The sequence below is a fragment of the Bufo bufo genome, chromosome 7 (assembly GCF_905171765.1).
Source record: "Bufo bufo chromosome 7, aBufBuf1.1, whole genome shotgun sequence".
In the NCBI taxonomy this organism is placed as follows: domain Eukaryota; kingdom Metazoa; phylum Chordata; class Amphibia; order Anura; family Bufonidae; genus Bufo; species Bufo bufo.
In genome coordinates, this window is record NC_053395.1 from 101,451,293 (window position 1) to 101,475,688 (window position 24,396).

At 41.7% G+C, this 24,396-nt stretch overlaps 1 protein-coding gene across 2 annotated transcripts in view; it reads left to right on the forward strand.

Annotated features, from left to right (window-relative positions):
• The window catches only part of PGAP1 (post-GPI attachment to proteins inositol deacylase 1), a 1,296,519-nt gene that overhangs the window by 795,960 nt on the left and 476,163 nt on the right, over positions 1-24,396 (forward strand). For both annotated transcript variants that reach the window (XM_040441657.1, XM_040441658.1), the window contains exon 18: positions 7,699-7,807. In XM_040441657.1, coding sequence (XP_040297591.1) covers positions 7,699-7,807 — 109 coding nt within the window. The remainder of the gene's footprint in view (positions 1-7,698; positions 7,808-24,396) is intronic.

A 24,396-nucleotide genomic window follows, 5' to 3' on the forward strand; every position in this document is an offset into this window, starting at 1 on the left:
TGTGTCCTCCAATACCTGGAAGCCACTAAGGAGATTAGGAAGACTAATCAACTTCTAATTCAATACCTGGGCATGTTGAAGGGGAAAGCTGCCAGCAAGACTTCAATATCAAGATGGATCATGTCCTGTATCTATCTAGCCTACCAGACAGAGGGTGTTCCTCCTCCACCGTTTCTCAAATCTCACTCTACCAGGGCCCTAGCCACGTCCTGGGCCGAGGGTGCTTCAGCTTCCTTAGAGGACATCTGCTGTGCAGCCACATGGTCCAATCCATGTACATTTTTTAGACATTACAAATTAGATGTTTCTGCAAATAGGGATTTAGCTTTTGGGCGTAGGGTCCTATCTGCAGTTGTCCCACCCTAGGCTATTTTCCTATGTTATTTCCTCCATGTTTACTGCCGTTGTGGAGGCGTAGGGAAAAGACTTACATTACTCTTACCGGTAATCGTTTTTTCCCTTTAGCCTCCACAATGGCAGGAGGAATTTCCCCCCCCCCCAAAAAAAAATAAAAAAATATATATATATATATATATATATACATTATTTAATATGTATTCATACTTATATGTATGTATTCTATTAATGAAATATATATGTTCTTCTAATCCTGTAAGTTAGAGCATGCTGGCTCTGATATTTGTTACTTATGTTCTTTATTAAACCTTCCTTGCATTTATCTCTGAGTACTAGGTTACTAACTGGAGAGGTAAGAGGGAGGGGGCCTTATATGGGCTGATCCACAAAGCGGTTTTCCTGTCCCTGAGAAGGCGGGATAATCTCCATGTTTACTGCCATGTTTACTGCCGTTGTGGAGGCTAAAGGGAAAAAACGATTACCGGTAAGAGTAATGTAAGTCTTTTCTCCACCCTTATAAAGTTATTTTGCTAAATCTATCTTGAGAGACAAACATTATGGTCAGCATACTGAATGATCAGATTACTGGCTGCTCATTGAAGGTCTAAAGAGAGCAATTGGGGCAGAGAATGGAGGAAGTACAGAGAAGCATAGGCACACATGCTGCCCATAAGTTTATAGAGGGGGGAAAGAATTGCTAGAAGGAGAAAAGTATTCTTTTTTTTGTCTAATATTTCAAAATTTTTTCACCTGTGCTGTTGATTTATTAATGCAAAGATTGTTAAACGTAGAGTGACCATTTAAAGGGCATGTATTTCTACATACTCAATTATCCAAACTCTTAGTAGTGTCTAAGATTTGACTTTCCATCATCCTTGTAATTCTGCATTATCAATTAAAGATGTTTTCTGGATTTTTTAATACTGATTACCCATCCGTGCTATAGGTCAACAATATCTGATTGGTGGGGATCTGACACCTGGCACCCCAACTGATCAGCTCACCTAGCACAGCTCCATTCATTAAATAGAGGCTGTGCTTGGTACTACAGCTTAACCCCATTCACTTAAATGGGACTGAGCTGCGCCTTGGCTATGTGACCAATGGACATTTTTGACTGCTCGATATTACGGTTACTGGTCTTAGAAAGTAGGCTGGCCTAAAGAAAATTGCTCCTTTTAAGTTGGGTAATACACTTTCCAAAAGCAAATCTCATTCATTAATGCAGAGGCATTCTCATAGATTCAGAGGTTCAATCCTCCATCTTTCCATCAAAGAAAAGATAAAATGTTATAAGTACAACTCTTTAACCCTTTAAGGATCGGGCTCATTTTCACCTTAAGGATCAGGTCATTTTTTTCAAATCTGACCAGTGTCACTTTAGGTGTAAATAACTTTAAAACGCTTTTACTTATCCAGGCCATTCTGAGAAAATGGATTAAAAAAAATCATTTTTATTTATAAAAAATACCAAATTTACCCAAATTTTTTAAAAATTAGCAATTTTCCAAGTTTCAATTTCTCTACTTCTATAATACATAGTAATACCTCCAAAAATAGTTATAAATTTACATTCCCCATATGTCTACTTCATGTTTGGATCATTTTGGGAATGCCATTTTATTTTTTGGGTTTAGAAGCAAAGCTTGAAATTTTTCAGAAATTTTCTAAAACCAACTTTTTAAGGACCAGTTCAGGTCTGAAGTCACTTTGTGAGGCTTACATAATAATAACCACCCAAAAATGACCCCATTCTAGAAACTACACCCCTCAAGTTATTCAAAACTGATTTTACAAACTTTGTTAACCCTTTAGGTGTTCCACAAGAGTTAATGGTAAATGGAGATAAAATTTTATAATTTACATTTTTGGGCAAGTTTTTCATTTTAATCAATTTTTTTCAGTAACAAAGCAAGGGTTAACAGCTAAACAAAACTCAATATTTATTGCCCTGATTCTGTAGTTTGCAGAAACACCCCATATGTGGTCGTAAACTGCTGTACGGGCACACAGCAGGGCACAGAAGGAAGGGAATGCCATATGGTTTTTAAAAGGCAGATTTTGCTGGACTGGTTTATTTACACCATGTCCTATTTGAAGCCCCCCTGATGCACCCCTACAGTAGAAACTCCAAAAAAGTGACCAGGTCATTACGGACGTGGTGATATCAAACATGTGTAGTGTATTTAATGTTTAATGTTTTTAATTTTTAATCAGTGATAAATGTGTTTGTTTTTTTTACTTGTTTTTCACTTGTTTTTATTTATTTTTTACCCAGACCCACTTGGTTCTTGAAGATCCAGTGGGTCTGATGTCTGTATAATACAATACAGTACACTATATATTGTACTGTACTGTATTTTCACTTTACACTTTAGCAGAAGTCTGATCAGACTTATCCTTACCATGGCAAGCCAGAAGCCTGTGAAGGCGTCCGGTTGCTATGATAACCATCACCCGCTGCCACAACAGAGCAGCGGGTAATGGGGAGGGAGGGGGTCCCCTCCCGCTGTGATCCCGTCAAGAATTGGGGGCTGAAACGGCACAGCAGCCCCTAATGGAGAGGGAGGGAGCTCCCTCCCTGTTAACCGCTTCCATACAGTGGTCCCTACGGACCACGGCATGGAATGTGTTAAACGGCTGACATCTGTGCCAGCACAGATGTCAGCCGTTTCAAGCAGAGTGTCAGCAATGTGCTGATACTCTACTAACCGCTCGGCCATCCTGGAAATGAGAGAGGGCGGGCGGATGATCGAGCGCCTGCACTGCCTGCACATCCCCCTCTTCCGCACAGCCCGCCGACACATAACAATGAGTGCTGCAGCGGATGGAGTTAAAAATGAAAAGATGTGTCATTTTGAAGTTTCTGATCCCCGCAGTCACAGACCGCGGGGATCAGAAAATTCCGAAAGCACTGACAGGGTCATCTGTCGTGGAGACTGTGAATGGCGAACAGTGTGTTGTCTTCCGGGTGCTCGGGTTTGGCATATTGCAGATCGGATAAACAGATTGATAGGTGGGGCTGGGGAAAACCCTATAACACAACCAATTTGAGTAGGTCAGACTACTGTTGGTACTAATGGGCTAAACCCTTCAAATCCAAATAATATTCACAACTAGTGGGTAGCTTATTAAAACTTAACATTTATTAATGTCCAAGAATAAAATATTCTTTTTTTTTTGTGCTTATATATCATTGCTGTTTAGCACTTAAGAGCACACGCCATTGAACAGTCTCTGAATATTTCCTGGTGTGACTAGACCAGGAGAGCTGTTTCAATGTGCGCTAGCTAATATTTCAATGAACATTACTGAATGGAATCAGATCTAGGTTGCGTTATTTGTACCTGGACAATATTCACACTGATGAGCTAATTTATATATCAGTTGTGATTGGTGACCTTAAGATGTGTGGTCACATGAACTGAGGGGAGACTTGGCCATAATTGTCTGGAATGAAATCGACATATGGTTGAGGTTTAAATAGAGACCTGTTGGTGATCGGACTGGTAAAAGGATACTACATAGCCACCAGCAACCAGGATTGATTGCAGCACATAATCTTGGAGCTTTGCATTAAGCCGGGTCTTCTATGTACTTCCCACTTGAGCAAAGTGACCTAATACCGAGGGGTCACTGATATAAGATTTGGTCCCCTGAGGAATCAGTAACCATCGAGGAAACCCGTCAGTACTCTTAATTAACTTGTTAGCCACATAGCTACCATTGTAAATGTCAGAGTGTTGATTGCACTGAGTATTGCGGTCCTTTCATAGCCACACTGCGACTTAGTCCAATCGACCTCATCATTCTGTCAGTTCAATTGCTCCCCTTTTAACCGGTAGATTAGTTTGGGATCCTATGGACCTTATTCTGTCTGTCGGGCAAAGCTGGGCAGTCCACTTTTAGGGAGGGTGACGGCAGGGTGTATACAGTAGAGTAGGAGGACGAGAGATAGAGCTAGGGACACCTAGGGTGTACAACCCAGCACTGTGTCTCTCCATCTATGCGTCTTTTCCTCTCATTCTATTTTTTACACCGCTATCCATGCTTTGGTCCTCTCCCATCTTCTTGTTAGCATTGCTTCCAAAGGAGATTAACGCAGCCAATGGTTGTGTTCTTTGTTTGTTTTGTTATTTCAGGGCCTATTATTTTATTCTTGGACATTAATAAATGTTAAGTTTTAATAAGCTACCCACTAGTTGTGAATATTATTATGGGGAAAACCCTGTCAACCCAGGTCATTGTTGTAGAAGATCACACTAGGGGTGATACTTTGTTGAATCTTATAATTTCTAACAATGCAGAGCTTGTTGGAAATGTTACTGTTCGTGAAACAGTAGGCAATAGTGATCACAATATAATTATATTCCACCTGAACTATAAAAAGCAAACTCTGGCTGGGTGAGCAAAAAGACAGAATTTTAAAAAGGCTGATTTCCCCGGGTCGAGGGCAGCATTTCAGGGCATAGACTGGGAGCAGATACTATCACATAATAGTATTGAGGATAAATGGGATAGCTTTAAATCCATATTAGGTAATTTCACTGCAAAATGTATTCCTGTAGGTAACAAGTATAAAAGGCAAAAAAAAATTAAACCCCACTTGGCTTAGAGCTACTGTTAAAAGGGCAATAAATAGGGCATTCAAAAATACAGATCTGAGGTGTCAGCTGTAGCCTTTGACATTTACAAAGAGCTTAATAAAATCTGTAAAAAAAAAAAAAAAGTTTAAATCTTCACAACACAGCAGGTGGCAAAAGAGGGCAAAACAAATGCCCCAAAAATAAATATATAACTGCTAAAAAGCTCAGAGCAGGTAGGTCCCCTAAAAACTGGTAAAAAATTAGGGGGGTCACTGAATATAAAGAAAAGGCAGGTTTACTAAATGTTGTTTTTTTTTAGCCATGTATCTACAAAAGAAGAGAAAGGAGCTGGTATTGGTGGTGCCAGGGCTGATAATACTGTTAGTATAGTCCAGTAATATACTGTATTGTTCGCCTTATAAGACACACTTTTTTTTTTTGTCATTGCATCTTATGGGGCAAATACTATGGTGGTCATTATTAGAGGAGGACCGGGAAACGATTAATGCAGTGTTCCCTAGGCTCTTTACTCACTGCTTCCTGGTCTTCCTCAGCCGACTGCTATGCTGTATCCTGCGTACAGAGTCATGGCAAGAAGAACAGGAAGAGCAGGAGCTGGGTCTCAGGAGCTGCGGCTGCGGTGTTCAGAGCAGGCGAGGTAAGTTGGTTTATTTTATTTTTTCTCTGATCTGAGCGCTTATTAATATGGGAGTCATTAACATGGAGATCTGATTAATATGGGGGCTTATTAACATTTGAGGTCTGTTCTAAGCTCTGATTAATATTGGGAGTCTGAGCTTTTTTGTTTCTTATTTTTTTATCCTCTAAAACCTAGGTGCGTCTTATGGTGAAAAAATACGGTACTCAATTGGCTAACTGTAGATATGTAGAAGTTAAGTTAAATAAGTTAAATGTGAACAAGGCTCCAGGTCCAAATGGATTACACTGAAGAGTTCTTAAAGAAGTTCATTTCTTGCTATACCCCTGTTCATAATTTTTATAGATTCTCTAGGGACTGGTAAAGCGCCAAGTGACTGGCGCAAGGCAAATGTGGTGCCTATATTCAAAAAGGGCTCTAGGTCCTCCACAGGTAATTGTAGACCATTAAGCTTATCTTGTTGTGGGAAAAATGTTTGAAGGACCATGTACAGAAGTATGTGACTGGTAATAATATCATACATGATAACCAGCATGGGTTTACGAAGAACAGAAGAAGTCAGACTAACCTGATTTGCTTTTATGAGGAGGTGAGTAAAAGCCTGGACAGAGTGGCGGCTGTGATTTAGTGTTCTTGGATTTTGCAAAGGCATTTGATACTGTCCATCACAGATGTTTAATTGGTAAAATTAAGTCTATAGGCATAGAAAGTATAGTTTGGAATTGGATTGAAAACTGGCTGAAGGACCGTGTCCAGAGACTTGTCAACAATGGTTCCTATTCTGAATGGTCCTGTGTTATAAGTGGTGTACCCCAAAGTTCAGTGCTGGATCCCCTATTGTTAAATATATTTATTAATTATATTGAGGATGGGATTAATAGCACCGTTTTGATTTATGCAGATGACACCAAGCTATGTAGTACTGTGGAATCTATGTAAGATGTCCAAAAACTGCAAGCTGACTTGGACACTCTGAGTGTTTGGGCATCAACTTGGCAAATGAGGTTCCATGTGGATAAATGTAAAGTTATGCATCTGGGTGGTCGTAATCTACATGCATCATATGTCCCAAGGGAGGTAAAGCCTCATGCACACGTCTGTGGAACACGGACCGTGAGATGCCGGCCTGGATTCCTGCTGAGTGCAGGAGCGCATGGCATCATTGGTTGCTAATGACGCCGTGCGCTCCTGCACTCAGCAGGAATCCAGGCTGGTATCTCACGGTCCGTGTTCCACGGACGTGTGCATGAGGCTTAACACTGGGAGAGTCACTTGTAGAGAAGGATTTGGGTGTACTTGTAGATCATAGAATAAATAACAGCATACAATGTCAGTTAGCTGCTTCTAAGGCTAGCAGGATATTGTCATGTATTAAATGAGGCATGGGACACATAGGACAGTTTTTCCGCATATGTTCCCATAAAAACAAAAGCCAAAAACTGTTGCAGAATTACATTTTTTTTTCCAATTTCACCCCATTAGAATTTTTTTTCTAGCTTCCTACTACATTGTATGCAATACTGTATGGTGGAATTAGAAAGTACAACTTGTCCCACAAAAAAAATGCCCTCATACAGCTATGTGAAGGGAAAAGTTAAAAAAAAAAAAAAAGTTTTGGCCCAGGAAAAGCAAGGACTGAAAAACGAAAACACAGAAATGAAAAAAAAATAAAAAACTCAGGTGCTGAAAGAGTTAAAGGTGTTATCTAAGAATTCATAATGTTGACTATCCTAAGGAAGTAAATGGTTTAAAGCTAAGGACAGTAATATTTAACCTTTTTTTTTTTAAAAGTAATATTAGCATATTTTATCTTTTCACTTAAAACTTTTTTTCTCCTGATGGTTCCCCACTCTAACCAAGGGAGTTTTGTACATGTCGTATGGCTATCACCTACACCAGTCTGGTCCCATTGATGCCTGTTTTAAAGGACTTTTACTGTACATAGCTATTTTGGTCTGCGTGGATACAAACAGCATTGTCAATCTAAGATGTTTTCAGTATTAGACCTGTGTGTTTTTTCATTTTAGCAGTTAAAATATATACATATTATATATGCATTGATTAACTTTTAATTTTTTTTTAAATTCTTTCTCTAAGTGATGAACTACCACTTCAGCTGTCTGCCAAGTTGCATGTTCCTCAACCCCAAAATGACAGTAGGATGGTAAAATTAACTCTGTACACATCTAAAGATTGCCATTATGAGGTAAGGAGCAAAATGTTTGTGCAGTTTCTGGTGTCCTGTAATTGACAACTTTTCTTCCATTTAAAATGTATCCAAAAATGTCACATATTTTTCATGTTTTTTCTTATATTCCAAACCTATTTAATATTTGCAAGCAGTTGTGTTGAGCTGCGGCACTTGAATTAACAGCTCGATATTGACATGTTTGTTGAGAAGTTATCTTTACAGAACAGGAAGTGTCATCTTTATAGCAGGGAAGGGTGGCACTCCACTTCTTTAAGCCTCTTGCACACGACTGTGGTTTGGTTCCGCATCCGAGCCGCATTTTTTGCGGCTTGGGTGCGGACCTATTCACTTCAATGGGGCCACAAAAGATGTGGACAGCACTCCTTGTGCTGTCCGCATGCGTTGCTCCATTCCATAGCCCCGCAAAAATTATAGATCATGTCCTATTCTTGTCCATTTTGCAGACAAGAATAGGCATTTCTATAATGGCCTGTCTGTTTCATTCCGCAAATTGCGGAAGGCACACGGGTGGCATCCGTGTTTTGCAGATCTGCAATTTGCGGATTGCAAAACATGGTACTTTCGTGTGCAAGAGGCCTTAAGTTACGGTGCTCAGTGATGAGGTAAAAACCCAGTAGACTCAGAATGTAGAGAATCACAGCACTCGAAATTTCAATAAAATACTTATTATTCCATCCTTAAGATGCACATATAGAGATTACGGCCAACGTTTCAGTCCTTCACAGACCTTGTTCATGGCCTTAATAGTAGGGAGCAATGAAGTAGTCAAATGGCGTCAGACGCCATCTGACTACTTCATTGCTCTCTGCTATTTAGATCCGTGATGTACTGAAACATTGGCCGTAATCTTTATAGATAAGACATGGATGATTGGAAAAAAAAAATTAACCCAAAAAAATTGTCAACAGTGTATATATAGTTTTCTGAATATACAGTACATTCTTTTTAAAGAGGACCTATCACACCAAATACAGCAGGCATTCGGCTGCAGTGACGGAATGGTAAACACGCTGTAATTTAACCCCTCAGGTGCTGCGATCAAAAGTGATTGTGGCATCTGTGAGGTAAGGCAGAGGGATGTGGCTCCCTCTGCTTTCCAATTGTAGCCCCTGCAGTGTCATCGTGGGGCTCCGATCAGTTACCATGACAGCCTGCTGAGGTTTCCCAGGGCTGTCCAAGTAATCTTGCTGCTGAGCTATGTACAAGGCATACCATAGCTCAGCAGATAGAGTGGCAGAATGCTATTCACCCTAATATATCTCTTTTAGCGTGAATGGGACAAGGGACCAAAAGATCATTGATCAATCCCCCCTCTTTCCCAATTTAACATATAAAAACAAATAATAATAAAAAAAATTGATATTACCGCTTCTGAAAATGTCAGAACTATTAAAATATATAATTTTTTTTAGATTTTAATAATTCAGACATAATGGAAAAAAATTAAAAACACAATTTGCCATTTTTTTGTCACCCTGTCCCTTTTTAAAAATCGAATAACAGTGATCAGAAAAGTTGTACGTACCACAAAAATGCTACTAATAAAAACTATAGTTCGTATCACAAAAAACAAGACCTCATACAGCTCCATGGATGGAAATTTTAAAAAGTTATGACAGAAAATGGCGATGCAAAGACATTTTGTTTTATTTAAAATATTTTTATTTATTTAAAAGTAGTCAATAGGGATGAGCGAACCCAAACTTTACAGGTTCGGATTCAGCGTTCGGGCAGTGGAGGAATCCCGTTATGCCTTTAAGAGTCATTCCATTTTGATCTGTCATAATAGAAGTCTATGGCCAAGCATAACGTATCCGTCTGGTTTCCGTTATGCAGAACGAAAAACAAAGTCTTGCATAATCGAAGATCCATTATGGTTGGCCATAGACTTTTATTCTAATGGATCAAAACGGAATGCCTCTTAAAGGCTTCCGTTTTGCATTCCGTCATAGAATTCTGTTATATTCTGTTATAACGAAATCCATAACGGGATTTCTCTACTGCCCGAACGCCGAACCTGTAAAGTTCGGGTTCGCTCATCCCTAGTAGTGAAATAAAATAAAAACTATAGAAGTTTGGTATCGCCGTAATCATTTTGACCCACAGAATAAGGACGTCATTTTAGCGCACAGTAAATGCCATAATGTCATAACCTAAAAAACCTTGTTGCAATTTTTTTTTTTCAATTTCACACCACAAAAATTTGTATACCGTTTTCCAATACAAGACATGATAAATTAACCCCTTCAAGACCAATCCAGTTTATACCATCTGGACCAAGCCACATTTTGCAAATCTGACATGTTTCACTTTATGTTATAATAACTTTTACTTATCCAAGCCATTCTGAGATTGTTTTCTTGTGACACATTGTACTTCATGTTAGTGATAAATTAGAGTCAATATATTTTACCTTTATTTATAAAAAAATCCCAAATTTGCAATTTTCTAAATTTGAATTTCTTTGGTTTTCTGACAGATAGTGGTAACTCACAAAATAGTTATTACTCTACATTTACCATATGTCTACTTGATGTTTGGATCATTTTGTAAATGTTATATATTTTTTTTAGGACATTAGAAGGCTTAGAAGTTTAGAAGCAAATTTAAAAAAAATTCTGAATATTTCCAAAACCCACTTTTTATGGACCAGTTTAGGTCTGAAGTCACTTAGTGGGGCTTATATAATAGAAACCACCCAAAAATGCCCTTTAAGTGTTCCACCAGAATTAATGGAAAATGCAGGTGAATTTTTAAAATTTCACTTTTTTTTGAAGATTTTTCCATTTAGATTTTTCCTGCAACCCAGCATGGGTTAACAGCAAAATAAACCTCAATATTTGTTACCCTGATTTTTAAGTTTACAGAAGCACCCCATATGTGGTCATAAAGGGCTATATGAGTGCACAGCGTGGCTCAGAATGGGAAGAACACCGTGTGGCTTTTGGAAGGCAGATTTCGCTGGAATAATTTTCAGACACCATGTCATATTTGATGACACCCTGAGGCACCCCAACAGTGAAAAAAACCAAAAGCGACCCCATTATGGATAATGCACCCACCAAGGAATTTTTTAAGGGTTGCACTGAGCACTTTGGTCCAATAGCAGTTTCATAGAATTTAGAAAGACTTGGCAGTGAAAATGAAAAATGTCATATTTTACAAGAATATCTCGATTTAGGCCAAATTTTTTCATTTTAACAAGGGTTATCAGGAGAAAAGGTATCAGGAGAAAATGCACCGCATAATCTGTTAACCATTTACTCCTGAATACGTCAACACCCCATATGTGGTTGTAAAGTGCTGTATGAGCACACAGCGGGGCTCAGAATGGGAGGAACACCGTGTGGCTTTTGGAAGGCAGATTTTGCTGGAATAATTTTCAGGCATCATGTCGCATTTGAAGACACCCTGAGTCACCCCAACAGTGAAAACGCCAAAACCGAGGCTCTAGGGGTGCCAGAACATATAAGGAAATTGAAGAAATGCTTCATTTAATAAAATGACACCTTTCAATGTATTCATCTAGGGGTATAATGGGAATTTTTAAGTTAAATAAAAAAAAAAAAATATATATATATATATATTTTTTTTTTTTTTTGGGGGGGGGGAGCTATTATTGGATAGCCAAATGGAAAAATGCTAAACTGAAAATGTCTTCCCATGGATTAATTAAGAAATTAATGAAATTGACTTAATGGATATCAGTGGAGGTGTGATAAACTTGAAAGCACTCTCCAATGCAGAGGCCCGGTTTAGAGGGGCAGGTCTGACAGTAGTGAGTGGTGTCTTTCCTAATCCCTTTAACCGAGCAAACTCCACACCTTTTTTGGGGTTGCCTTTTTTTTCTGTGAGGGGAAGTACCGTATTTTACGCCCTATAAGACGCACTTTCCCCCCCCCCCAAAAGTGGGGGGAAAATAGCAGTGCGTCTTATGGGGCAAATGCTGCTGATTTTGCAGAATTTGCAATGATACATCCGCCGCGATGCCGCGCGGCGGGTGTATCAGCTGTGAAGGGGGAGGGGCTAGGCGCCGGCATCTGCTTTTATAATGACAGCGGGGCCCGTGCAGTGACTGTATTTACTACACAGGCCCCGCTCACTGTATAATCGTATCTGTAATAGTTAATTGTTATGTATATAATCGCATAATCAGCGCCTGTATACGGTACTTACAACTACAAGCGCTCGGTAGGTAGCAGAGAGGAGGGAGGAGGCAGGCCGGGAGGACGGGCGCTGGCAGCGTGAGTCACTGTGTCACACGCCTGCGCCGCCCACTTTATGAATGAAGCAGGCGGCGTGGGCGCATGACGTAGTGACTCACACTGCCAGCGTCCCGGCCTGCCTCCTCCCTCCTCTCTTCTACCTACCGACCGCTTGTAGTTGTAAGTACCGTATACAGGCGAGGATTATGCGATTATATACATAACAATTAACTATTACAGATATGATTATACAGTGAGCCGGGCCCGTGTTGTAGAATACAGTCACTGCACGGGCCTCGCTGTCATTATAAAAGCAGATGCGACCCCCACCCCCTGTATTGAGGGTCATTCACTACAGGGACACTGTTATGGAGGGGATCTGTGGATGACACATAGCATAAGATGCTATATATGTGTCATCCACAGATCCCCCCCATAACTGTCAAACACAGATCCCCATAACAGTGCCATCCAGAGACTCCAATAAGAGCAACCCACAGATCCCCCATAAGTGTCACCCACAGATCCCCCATAAGTGTCACCCACAGATCCCCCATAAGTGTCACCCACAGATCCCCCATAAGTGTCACCCACAGATCCCCCATAAGTGTCACCCACAGATCCCCCATAAGTGTCACCCACAGATCCCCCATAAGTGTCACCCACAGATCCCCCATAAGTGTCACCCACAGATCCCCATAAGTGTCACCCACAGATCCCCCATAAGTGTCACCCACAGATCCCCCATAAGTGTCACCCACAGATCCCCCATAAGTGTCACCCACAGATCCCCCATAAGTGTCACCCACAGATCCCCCATAAGTGTCACCCACAGATCCCCCATAAGTGTCACCCACAGATCCCCCATAAGTGTCACCCACAGATCCCCCATAAGTGTCACCCACAGATCCCCCATAAGTGTCACCCACAGATCCCCCATAAGTGTCACCCACAGATTCCCCATAAGTGTCACCCACAGATCCCCCATAAGTGTCACCCACAGATCCCCCATAAGTGTCACCCACAGATCCCCCCATAAATGTCACCCACAGATCCCCCATAACAGTGTGTCAGCCACAGATCCCCCATAACAGTGCGTCACCCACAGATCCCCCAGACCAGTGCGTCACCCACAGATCCCCTATAACAGTGCGCCATCCACAGACCACAATTAGTTCAAAACCCACCAAAAGCACACCTGTTGGTTGAAAAAAAAAAATTCTTATTTTCCTCCTCAAAAACCTAGGTGCGTCTTATGGGCCGAAAAATACGGTACTTCAGGGAAATGCTGCCCATAAAACCCCAGAAGCCTACTGGCTGAAAAAACTGCCCTCTCCTTTTTGAACACCAAAATCTTTTTTTTTTATTTATTTTTTCCTGAAATTCCAAAAAGGTCCCCCATGACCAGCTGTTCTGTGGATGACAAAGGCATTATATAGTGACACTTGGGTTAGGTATGGAGCTAATTTTTTGTACCACACCTTAGATTTTCTTAAGACACGGTAGTGCTGTAGTACCTGGTCTGAAAGATCCACTCCACCCATGAACTTGTTGTAATCCTGGATACACACAGGCTTGATGTTCTGCTCTGTGGTTCCTCGGACTGGGACTGGGGTGGACTGATATGCATGGATGGTAGTTAACACAAGAATATCCCGTTTGTCCTTGTATTTTAGCAGCATCAAATTTTCTGAGCAAACAGCCCTGCTTTCCCCACAACGCACTGTCTGGTCTATAAAATATTTAGGGAGCCCTTTTTGAATTCTTCTAATTGTGCCACATGTGCCTATGCCTCTGGCAGCAAGGCACTTCAGGAGAGGGACACTATTGTAAAAGTTGTCCAAATATAGATGGTATCCGTGGTCCAGCAGGGGGTGGACTAAATCCCATACTATTTTCCCACTTATACCCAGAACCGGGGGACAATCGGGTTGCTCAATTTTGGAATTTTTTCCCCTCGTAAATACGAAAGCGCAATGTATACCCGGATACACTTTCACAGGCCTTATACAACTTTACGCCACACCTAACCATTTTATTGGGCAGGTACTGGCGGAAATGTAATTGGCCTTTGAAGTGAACCAATGATTTATCCACTGAGAGGCATTTTTTGGGGGGTATATACTTGACCAAATTTAGAATTGTAGTGGTCAACCACTGGCCTAATTTTAAAGAGTCTGTCATAACTGGGGTCGCTTGGGGGTGGGCAGTCATTATTATTGCTGAAGTGTAGAAATCTTAGAAGAGCTTCAAAACGGGCCCGGGGCATGGCAAGACAGTGAAGAGGGGTTTGATAAAGAATATCTTTGTTTCAATACGAGCGTATTGTTGTTGTTTTTTATAATGCCCATGCTTAGGAGAAGTCCCCAAAACCTTTGCATTTCAGTCGTATTAGTAGGGGTCCATTTGTGGATCCTTGCCATATAACTGTCTGGATTGGAGGCAATAACTTGCTCTGCATATTAGGGCTGCACGATATGGGAATTTTGTGCGATTGCAATTAGGGCCCTAAAAATTGTGATAACGATGTGCGATGCGATATTTTAAGGGAATTGTGCTAGAGGTCTATTTGCTTGGATTTTCAAGGCAAAAGCACACAGAAATTACTGATAATGCTGAAATTTTGTTATGCTTAACTCAAGAACTGAAATGCACAGTGTTTTTCAAAATAAAACATCTTTTACTAAATTAAATAACATATTTGCATTATTGCAAAAGTACAAAATACAAAACTTGCCATTTTCTTAATAGCACTGCACAGAACAGTTAAATAAAATAGAATAAATAGAAGAACATTTGTTCATTAAAATAACGACTTGCCTCCAGCACCTCCTCCCTCCCCGCACAGTAACTGATGTATCGCCGGCCGCGCTGTGCAGCATAGCGGCCGGCGATACCTCCGTGTCAGCCACGTAAAAAGTCAACCATCGCTTTATAAGACGCACTGCCATTCCCCCCCCCCCCCCCAAAAGCTTGTCTTATAAAGCGAAAAATATGGTAATAAAATTGCAGCATTTTTAGGTCGGCCAATTGGCGATTGCGATATGGCGATTAATTGCGATTGCTTTGGCGATATATTGTGCAGGCCTACAGTAATTAACTTGATGGTGGAACAAACAAATATATATGCAGTAGCATATATATTTGTTTGTTCCACCATCAAGTTAATTACTGTAGGTCATCAGTGAAGAAGAATTGGAAAATATTAATTTTACTGAAATCTGTAATATCTACATTGATGCCTGGAGTGGCTGTAAATTCAGGCACCTGGGGCACATAGTTATCTGTGGGGATCCATGAAGAGTCACTTGTACGGGGTTACGACTGCACACTACCCCTAGGACGCCTACAAGGGGGTTCATCATTAGATGAATCATCTGAGGAAGATGAAACTAAAAATGTCACTTCATCTCCACTGTTGGAGTCAGTGTCCTCAAAAAGCACAGCATATGCCTCTTCGGCAGTGAAAAGCTGTTTAGGCCTCTTTCACACTTGCGTTGTCCGGATCCGTCGTGTACTCCATTTGCCGGAAGTGCCCGCCGGATCCGTAACACCGCAAGTGAACTGAAAGCATTTGAAGACGGATCCGTCTTCAAAATGCGTTCAGTGTTACTATGGCAGCCAGGACGCTATTAAAGTCCTTGTTGCCATAGTAGTAGTGGGGAGCGGGGGAGCAGTATACTTACCGTCCGTGCGGCTCCCGGGGCGCTCCAGAATGACGTCAGGGCGCCCCATGCGCATGGATGACGTGATCCATGCGATCACGTCATCCATGCGCGTGGGGTGCCCTGGGAGCCGCACGGATGGTAAGTATACTGCTCCCCCGCTCCCCACTACACTTTACAATGGCAAACAGGACTTTAGCGTCCTGGCAGCCATGGTAACCATTCAGAAAAAGCTAAACGTCGGATCCGGTATTGCGCCGAAACGACGTTTAGCTTAAGGCCGGATCCGGATTAATGCCTTTCAATGGGCATTAATTCTGGATCCGGCCCTGCGGCAAGTGTTCAGGATTTTTGACCGGAGCAAAAAGCGCAGCATGCTGCGGTATTTTCTCCGGCCAAAAAACGTTCCGTTCCGGAACTGAAGACATCCTGATGCATCCTGAACGGATTTCTCTCCATTCAGAATGCATGGGGATAATCCTGATCAGGATTCTTCCGGCATAGAGCCCCGACGACGGAACTCTATGCCGGAACAGAACAACGCAAGTGTGAAAGAGCCCTTAGTCATTTTAAACTGTAAACTGATGTAGATAATTTTTTATTTTATTTTTTTAATATAACAGCAAACTAAAATACTTTATATCTTTTAGGATAGGATAAAAACTCCTCAAGTCACTTGGCAGTTATTGACAGGTGTCACAGGTAGCACAGATGGCTGGCGATGAGCCAGAGGTCTAGTATGAGGCACAGAGTAGTGGCAAATCGGCACTGAAGGGGTTAATTAGGGGTTAATTATGTATGAGGCAGGAGATGAGGCACAGAACTGATCTGTGTCACTGATAGGGGCACAGAAGCAGCTTCTCTGATCGCTTCCCTCACAGGAATTGGGACGATCAGAGAAGGAGAAGCACATAGTCCCTCCCCAACCCCCCCCCCCAACCTGCCCCTATGCGCTGCAATTGGTCCCTTTGCAGTAATGGACCAATCACTGCGATCGTGGCCAGGTCAGCGCTCCGATTCCGTTCCCGCCGGCGTCACTGGTTGCCTAGCAACCCCAGCACGCTAGCTTCACTGAACTGTTAGCGCACGCTCCGTGCGCTGACAGTGAAACCCGGTCACGTTAATGCACCACATTCCCCCACGTACATGTAGGTGATATTGCGGGAAGGGGTTAAAGGGTGTCACAAAAAAAATACATCTTATTTGCAAAAAAAAAGCCCTCATATGGCTATGTGAACAGAAAATTTAAAAGTTATGGGTTTTGGAATGTGGAGAGGGAAAAATAAATTTTAAATTAAATTAGGCTTGGTCTTGAAGAGGTTAAGTACAGAAGGAGCAGAGGTTTAAATGTATTAAAGACTGTATTTCCCAGAATATAAGATGTACTTTTTACCCTCCATCCAAAAAAAATGTAAAATATATATGTCTTATAGTGTGAAGGTGTCTTTAAACAGATGTTTCTTCTGTCTTCTATTAAGTGACAGAGGCTTACAGGAAGGGTTTTATGCAGCTCCGCAGTGGTCGGGAATGTCTTACGAGGAATTCATAATCCCTCTCTCTGTGCTGGAGGGCAGGTTAGCTCTCCTACTTCTGCATTGTGTGTGCAGTGAGGTTGGTTGGGGAAGGAGTAAGGAGGAATTAGGGCTGCATTAGACCTGCCGATGGTCAGCTAGATCATCGCTATCAAGCGTTTGATAGCGATTATCTGGCTGTGTAATACAGCCCTAAGACTGCCACGGATTACCCAATGAACGAGCACCTGTTCATCAGAAAATTGATATTTTTGCCGGCAGCTGATCGTGCCGCCTAATCACTGTCTGCTGCCAGCAAATAATGATTTTGTATGGGGACGAGCGATGGTGTTAGCTGTCGCTCCTCTCCATACCGTGGAGGAAATCACTGCATGTAATATCAGTGGTCTCCTCCACTGACGAGCAGGTGTTTGCCGAGAAGGAATGCTTCCTTCCTGGCGATCTCCTGCAAAATCTGCCGGTCTATTACAGCCCTTTCTCTCCACTCTATGGCCAGCAGTCAGATTTGTTGTGAAAGCATGTCACAGCCAGCTCCAGTGTCAACCAGCTTGCTGCCCCATCCCTGTTATCTGCAGGACCTGCAGGTTCTAGGAACTCCAGATGTAATACACAGAAGCAGTGATGGGCTCTGTTCTCTATTCATTAAAATACAATAAAAGCAACAGGATTCGATGACCTGTAGTGTTCATTGATTGTCCGACCTGCCTGTCTACATGCTGGAGGCAGCCATTACAGTAAAGTTGTCCTGACCACATACATAATAGATAGGCAGAGAACAAGAATTATATCCTATCAAGTTCCAAATGCCCATCGTGACAGACTGCTGTTGACTAGAGTTGAGCGAACCCGAACTGTAAAGTTCGAGTTCGTACCGAACTTTATGGTTTTCGACACCCGAACCCGAACATTTACGTAAAAGTTCGAGTTCGGTGATTTTTATGGTGCTTTTTGAAAGGCTGCAAAGCAGCCAATCAACAAGCGTCATACTACTTGCCCTAAAAGGCCATCACAGCCATGCCTACTATTGGCATGGCTGTAATTGGCCAACTGTAGCATGTGACCCAGCCTCTATTTAAGCTGGAGTCACGTAGCGCCGCCCGTCACTCGGCTCGGATTAGTGTAGGGAGAGGCTGCAGCTGCTGTGAGGGAGAGATCAGGGAGAAATCTGATCAAGAACTGGTTTATGTACTCAGCGATCTACAGAAAAAGTGTTTTGTGGGTGCAGTGCACAATTTTTTTAAGCATGCCCTGAGCAAACTACTGCTGAAAATGATGTTTTTTTTCTTCAGTTAGTCAATATCAATACATGATTGGCAGCCATTTTATGCAACGATAGTGCACCAGCATAGGCTATCTGCAAGTCCAGAAATACAGCTTTGGCATACTGGGGTGAAAAAACTCTCTAATATACTGCACATCTGGGATTAGACAAGCATAAGTGACTGTCACATTTAGGACAGAAATACAGCTTTTTGGTTAGGGTGAAAAAAGCCTCTAATATATTGCACATCTGGTATTAGACAAGCATTAGTGACTGTCACATTTAGGCCAAAAATACGGCTTTGGCATACTGGGGTAAAAAAGCCTCTCATATACTGCACATCTGGGCAGTGGCGTTGCTAGGGCTGGTGTCACCCGGTGCGGTAGAAAGCAATATTTTTTTAGCCATATATGGGGGCTATGGTGGTGCTACTGCCATAGGGGGCATCCGTTAGCTCAGCAGACCCCCCCTAGCAGTCAGAGCCTGGTCTTGAAAGAGGCACTTCCAGATTATTTTCTGTCCGCCGCCACAAAACAATGGTGCTTATAGAACAGACTACACAGTATAGAGATATACTGTATATTGTGTGGCACAGTGTATTTTATATGTGTATAACATAAACATATTTCATATGAAAACTTACAATTACTTGGCCCTTGGGGATCTCGGACACCACTTCCACACTTTGGCCGGGGGCTCGGTGGAGCTGATGTGTTTTATCCTAATGAGAAAGATTTCATGATAAGGATTTGGAGAAGAGGCAGAGGAATAGCAGAGCAGAGAGGGGCTGGTGCTGCTACTAGGGGGTCATACCATGTTGGAGTAATAAAGCCCACCATAATGCCCCCCCCCCCACCCAGTAGAAATAATTCTCCTTTTTTTTTTTTTTATATTTTTTTTATTAAGATCTGGCAATTGGCAATGTTATACAAGAAGCAATACAGTACATACAATGATCGATTCAGTACAAATAGATATGACATGTACATTCAGGAAAATGTAGGTTTAATATCCATCGTCGTATGTCTAAGAAAAACAAAAAAGACTGCCTAGATCCATTTTTTATTTTTGAAACCTTCTAACTTTCCCTCCTCCCCTCCTCCAGACAACAAAAGTAATCCCTAAAATTCCCACCCTTCCTCTACCCCCCCCCCCCCCAGCTTCAAGAAGATCAGCTACCAAAATATCCCTAACTATCTATATCTCTCCTAGGTTTTCCCCTATAGCGCTGCATAAGAGTTTTACTGCTCCAATTTACCCAAAGTGCCTTTCATTTGCTCCAGTAAATACCAGGATGTGTGTTTCAAGGGATCTATTAGTCTTTTAATTTCTGTGCTATCTAAAACATTGACTATAAAACTCTTCCATTTGGACATCAATTTCTGTAGAGCTTTATCCGTATTTTGTTCCGCCGAAAAAAATTCTCTGTTTAAACACCATTTAACCTGAGTGATTACTTCTCCTACTGAGGGAGTGGCTTGTTGCAGCCAGTTATTGAGAATGCATCGCTTTGCCGCTAAAATACAAATATGTCCTATTTGGGCTAACTTCATGCCTTCGGATGAAGAGGAAAAATGAAACAGGATAAGCCCTAGTTCTAATGTTATCTTGATGTTTAAAGTATTCTTGAGCCATTCTGAAAAGACTGTCCAGAATTCTTTTATTTTTGGGCATATCCACATTCCATGAAGCAAATTTGAATTCTCCTATCCACATTTAGGGCATTGTGTTAACTTATTTGCTTTTATGGATGATTGCGTATTGTAAAACCCATATATGGCCCTGTGCGCTACTCTAAACTGGGTTTCCCTCCAAACTTCGTTGGGGATCACCTTTCTCAGATATAACCAACCTTTCAATATGTCCTCATGACTTCCTTGACCCTCAAGTTCCTTATCCCACAATTTAAATGGATGAAGAGGAGAAATCTCATGTCTAGCTTCCTGCAACTTATTTTGTAAGTCCGACAGTGTTAATGGGCTAGTAACCGTGCCCTTTAGTAGGTCAAATCTATTTTTGGGAAATTCTCTCCTTAAATCTAGCAATCTAGGCTTTAAGAAATTATAAACTTGGAGGTATGCCAAGTAGTGTCCAGAACTTAGTGTAAACTTATTACACAATTCCTCAAAGTTAAGATATCTACGCTCGGCACCATGCCATAGATCATTCACTGATCTTATCCCCTGCAACCTCCATTCTCGGAACTGCTTGTTATAACTGCCTTCCACAAATTCTGGATGCCCCCAAATAACCATATATTTTGACAGACTAAACGAAAGCCCATATTCCTTTCGAACCGCCTTCCATGTCGCTACCGTGTCTCTTATCACTAGACTTTTTTTCATAATGGACGGTAGTTTAGCGTATTTCGTGTGGAGGAGTGCTACCAAAGACCACGGAGCAGCTAGCGCCACCTCTAGATCATAGTTGGAGTAGCTATTTCTCTTTGAAATCCAATCTAGGGCGTGTCTAAGGTTACTAGCTAGATTATATCTTCTAATGTCTGGGAAGTTCACCCCTCCTTTATCTCTTGAAAGCTGGAACTTGCGTAGGGAAATCCTCGGGCGTTTGCCTCTCCATATAAAATAGCGGAATGCCGTTTCCAACGTTTGTATATCTGTATGCTTAATTAGTAGTGGTATTGTCTGCATAGGATATAATAAGCGTGCAAAACTGATCATTTTCAATAAATAGCATCTTCCCATTAAGGATAACGGCAGATGCGACCATCTATCAACATCTTTCTGAATCTTCTGTATCATAGGGGGATAGTTCAATGAGTAGATCGACTCCTGGGTTTTTCCTATATTTATTCCTAAATAACGGACTGCTTGTTTGGTTACTTTTACCGGGCAGCTACGTTGGTCTAAGTTTCCGGCCTTACATGTTTGGGAGAGAATCAGGAGTTCACTTTTGTCCCTATTTACTTTAAAACCAGATGCACTTCCAAAATCTGATAATCTCTCCATCAGAGATTGCAAATCTCTTTGAGGGTTTGCCAAAAACACAGCGTGTCTTACTTCCTTGGGGCCCACCTTAATTCCTTCTATCTCCTTGGTGATGGTTAGGTAACGAGATAGAGGTTCCAATGCAACATTAAAAAGTAATGGCGAAAGTGGGCAACCCTGTCTGGTTCCTTTGCCTATGACAAAAGGTTTTGACAGGAAACCCGGGGTAGCTATCCTGGCTGAAGGGTTAGCATATAACACTTTGAGAAACGTTCTGAAATTGCCTTTAATCCCTATCTTATCTAAGACTCTATTCATCCATCCCCAGCTTACATTATCAAACGCTTTTTCTGCATCTATTGCCAATAAAGCTGGGGATGGATGTAGCTTAGGCCTCATTTTTATCTCATCTAATACCGTTAACACCTTCCGGATGTTCGTGACTGCCGAACGACCTTTGACAAATCCAACTTGGGAATCTGATATGATCTCCGGGAGGATACGCGCTAGTCTTTCAGCTAATATCTTAGAAAGGATTTTGACATCCGTATTAATTAATGAGATCGGTCTGTATGAAGCGGCCTGTAGGGGATCTTTCCCCGGTTTCGGGATTAACTTTATATGGGCCGTGTTAACAATTTCCGGAAATAATAATCCTGACATGTGGGAGTTAAAAACTTTTGCCAAAAGTTCCGAAATTCTTCCCCCTAGTATTTTATAGAATTCTCCTGTATAGCCGTCAGGGCCAGGGGCTTTCTTTAGTTTTAGGTTAGCGATGGTTTTCTGCACATCTTGGGCCGTTATAGGGGCATTAAGCATATCTAAACCTTCTGGGGATACAACTGGGAGGTTGACAGAATCTAACCATTTTTCTCCCATTTCCACATTTTCCTTCTCATTTTTATACAAGTTGCTATAGAAAGCCCTGATGATTCCATTTATTGTCTGTGGGTCATATTTTATTGTACCGTCTCTATCTTTTAAGGCTAGGATCGGTGTCGTGTGTTGTATTCCTTTAGCTATATTTGCTAGTAATCTCCCTGCTTTGTTTCCGTGTTTATACAACTGCGCATCCGCTTTTGATCTGTATAAAAGCTCTTTCTTCAACAACCAGTATTCATACTCCTGCTTCTCTGCCTTCCACGCCCTTTCTGAACTGACCGTTGGCTTTAAAGTAAAACTACTGTAAGCTTCCCTAAGTTTTGTCCCATGTGACTCTAACTCATTTGTTATTTTCTTTTTTAGTCCCGCCACGTATGAAATTAACCTCCCTCTCAATACCGCCTTCCCCGCTTCCCAGGTTAGTTGCGTGTTATCCGGCTGGTCGTTCTCACCAAAGTATTCGTCCCACCATCCTACCAGTAATTTATGAAAGTCTGGGGTTTCGTATAAATCCGAAGGGAAGCGCCAAATGTAGTCAATTCCCCTCGGCGTATAATCCTGTACCTTTATACCAATTGGCGCATGGTCCGATATTACTAAATCCTCTATAGTGGAAGACATGCATCTCCCAAATATACTCTTTGAAACTAACAAATAATCAATGCGTGACCATGATTTGTGCACAGAGGAGTAATATGTAAATTCACGTCCCTCCGGGTTCAACGTCCTCCAGACATCCACCAAATTTAACGTTTTCACTAAATCCTGCAAAGTGTGAGAACTGCGTTGTTTAGGGGGATTAGCATCCCTATCTGTTCTTCTATCCTCTCCCCAATCTGCGACTAAATTTAGATCTCCCCCACTATTTTATCTTCTAACTGATCTCCTAATAATCTCTCCATTACTGATTTGTAAAACACTTCGCTAGATTCATTAGGGCCATATATATTATAGACACTTATTGATTTACCCATCGATTGAATGGTAATTTGCGCAATTCTCCCTTCTTTGTCACAGGAATGTGAAGAAACTTGAAAATTGAGGTTCTTCCGTATCAGGATTATCACCCCGGCCTTTTTCTTACATGCTCTAGAACCATAAACCTCCCCAACCCAGAGTTTCCTCATTCTATGGAAATCCCCTATATCTAAATGAGATTCCTGTAAGAGAGCAATGTCTGCTCCTAATCTGTTCAGGTGTCTCAATACCATTAAACGTTTCTGTGGGGATCTTAATCCCCTCACATTCCAAGAGATGACTTTAACCATTATCCCACAGGAGAAGATATGAACATGCAGTCACCCTAGGGGGATTTAATACACTGAGTATGAGCGAACGTACCTTCTTGAAGCTGTATAACCCCCAACGTTTTCCCCCACTCCCTTCCCTTTCCCAAACTCTTATATCAGTAAAAACACCCCTTATCACTAAACATTCTTCCTCCTTTGGGATCTCTGATTCCCTGACTTCACTTCTTCCCGACACAATAAGATAAGCGTGTAGACTATAGCAATAGTTGTCTATCAAAAACCCTCTCATCTCCTATGTCCCTTGCTCATTGAAAATGTATGTAAGCATAACAGAGTAAACAACCTGTCTAAATTACCATTACTTAGCTTGCACTCTTTCTTTAACTAGGCCTGGTATTAGCCTCATTATTAACTAACACAGTCCAGCAACATTTGCTAACTTACGCCTGCTATATTGCAAAGAAATACTGCAAAACTGTTCTCCACATCAGGTCTCACGTCCATCTTGTACCCTCTGGCGCTGATCCTTCGGCCGCGACAAATTCCATCCATCAGGCGGGGGAGAGTTCCATGGTGCTGGCACCTTCCTGCGTGTGGGAACATCTTGTTGGCACTCTCTGCCATTATTGCTGGAATCCTTATGCAAGTCTTTAAACTCTTCCGGACTCTCATATACATCCACTCTGCCATCTGCACCGAATACCTTTAGGATCGCCGGGTAAATTAAAGCAAATTTCCGCTTTTGTTGATATAGTCCTGAGCAGATCTGTGAGAAGGCTCTGCGACGTCTCGTGACCTCAGCCGAGAAGTCTCCAAAAATCAAGATGCGCTTTCCTTTCA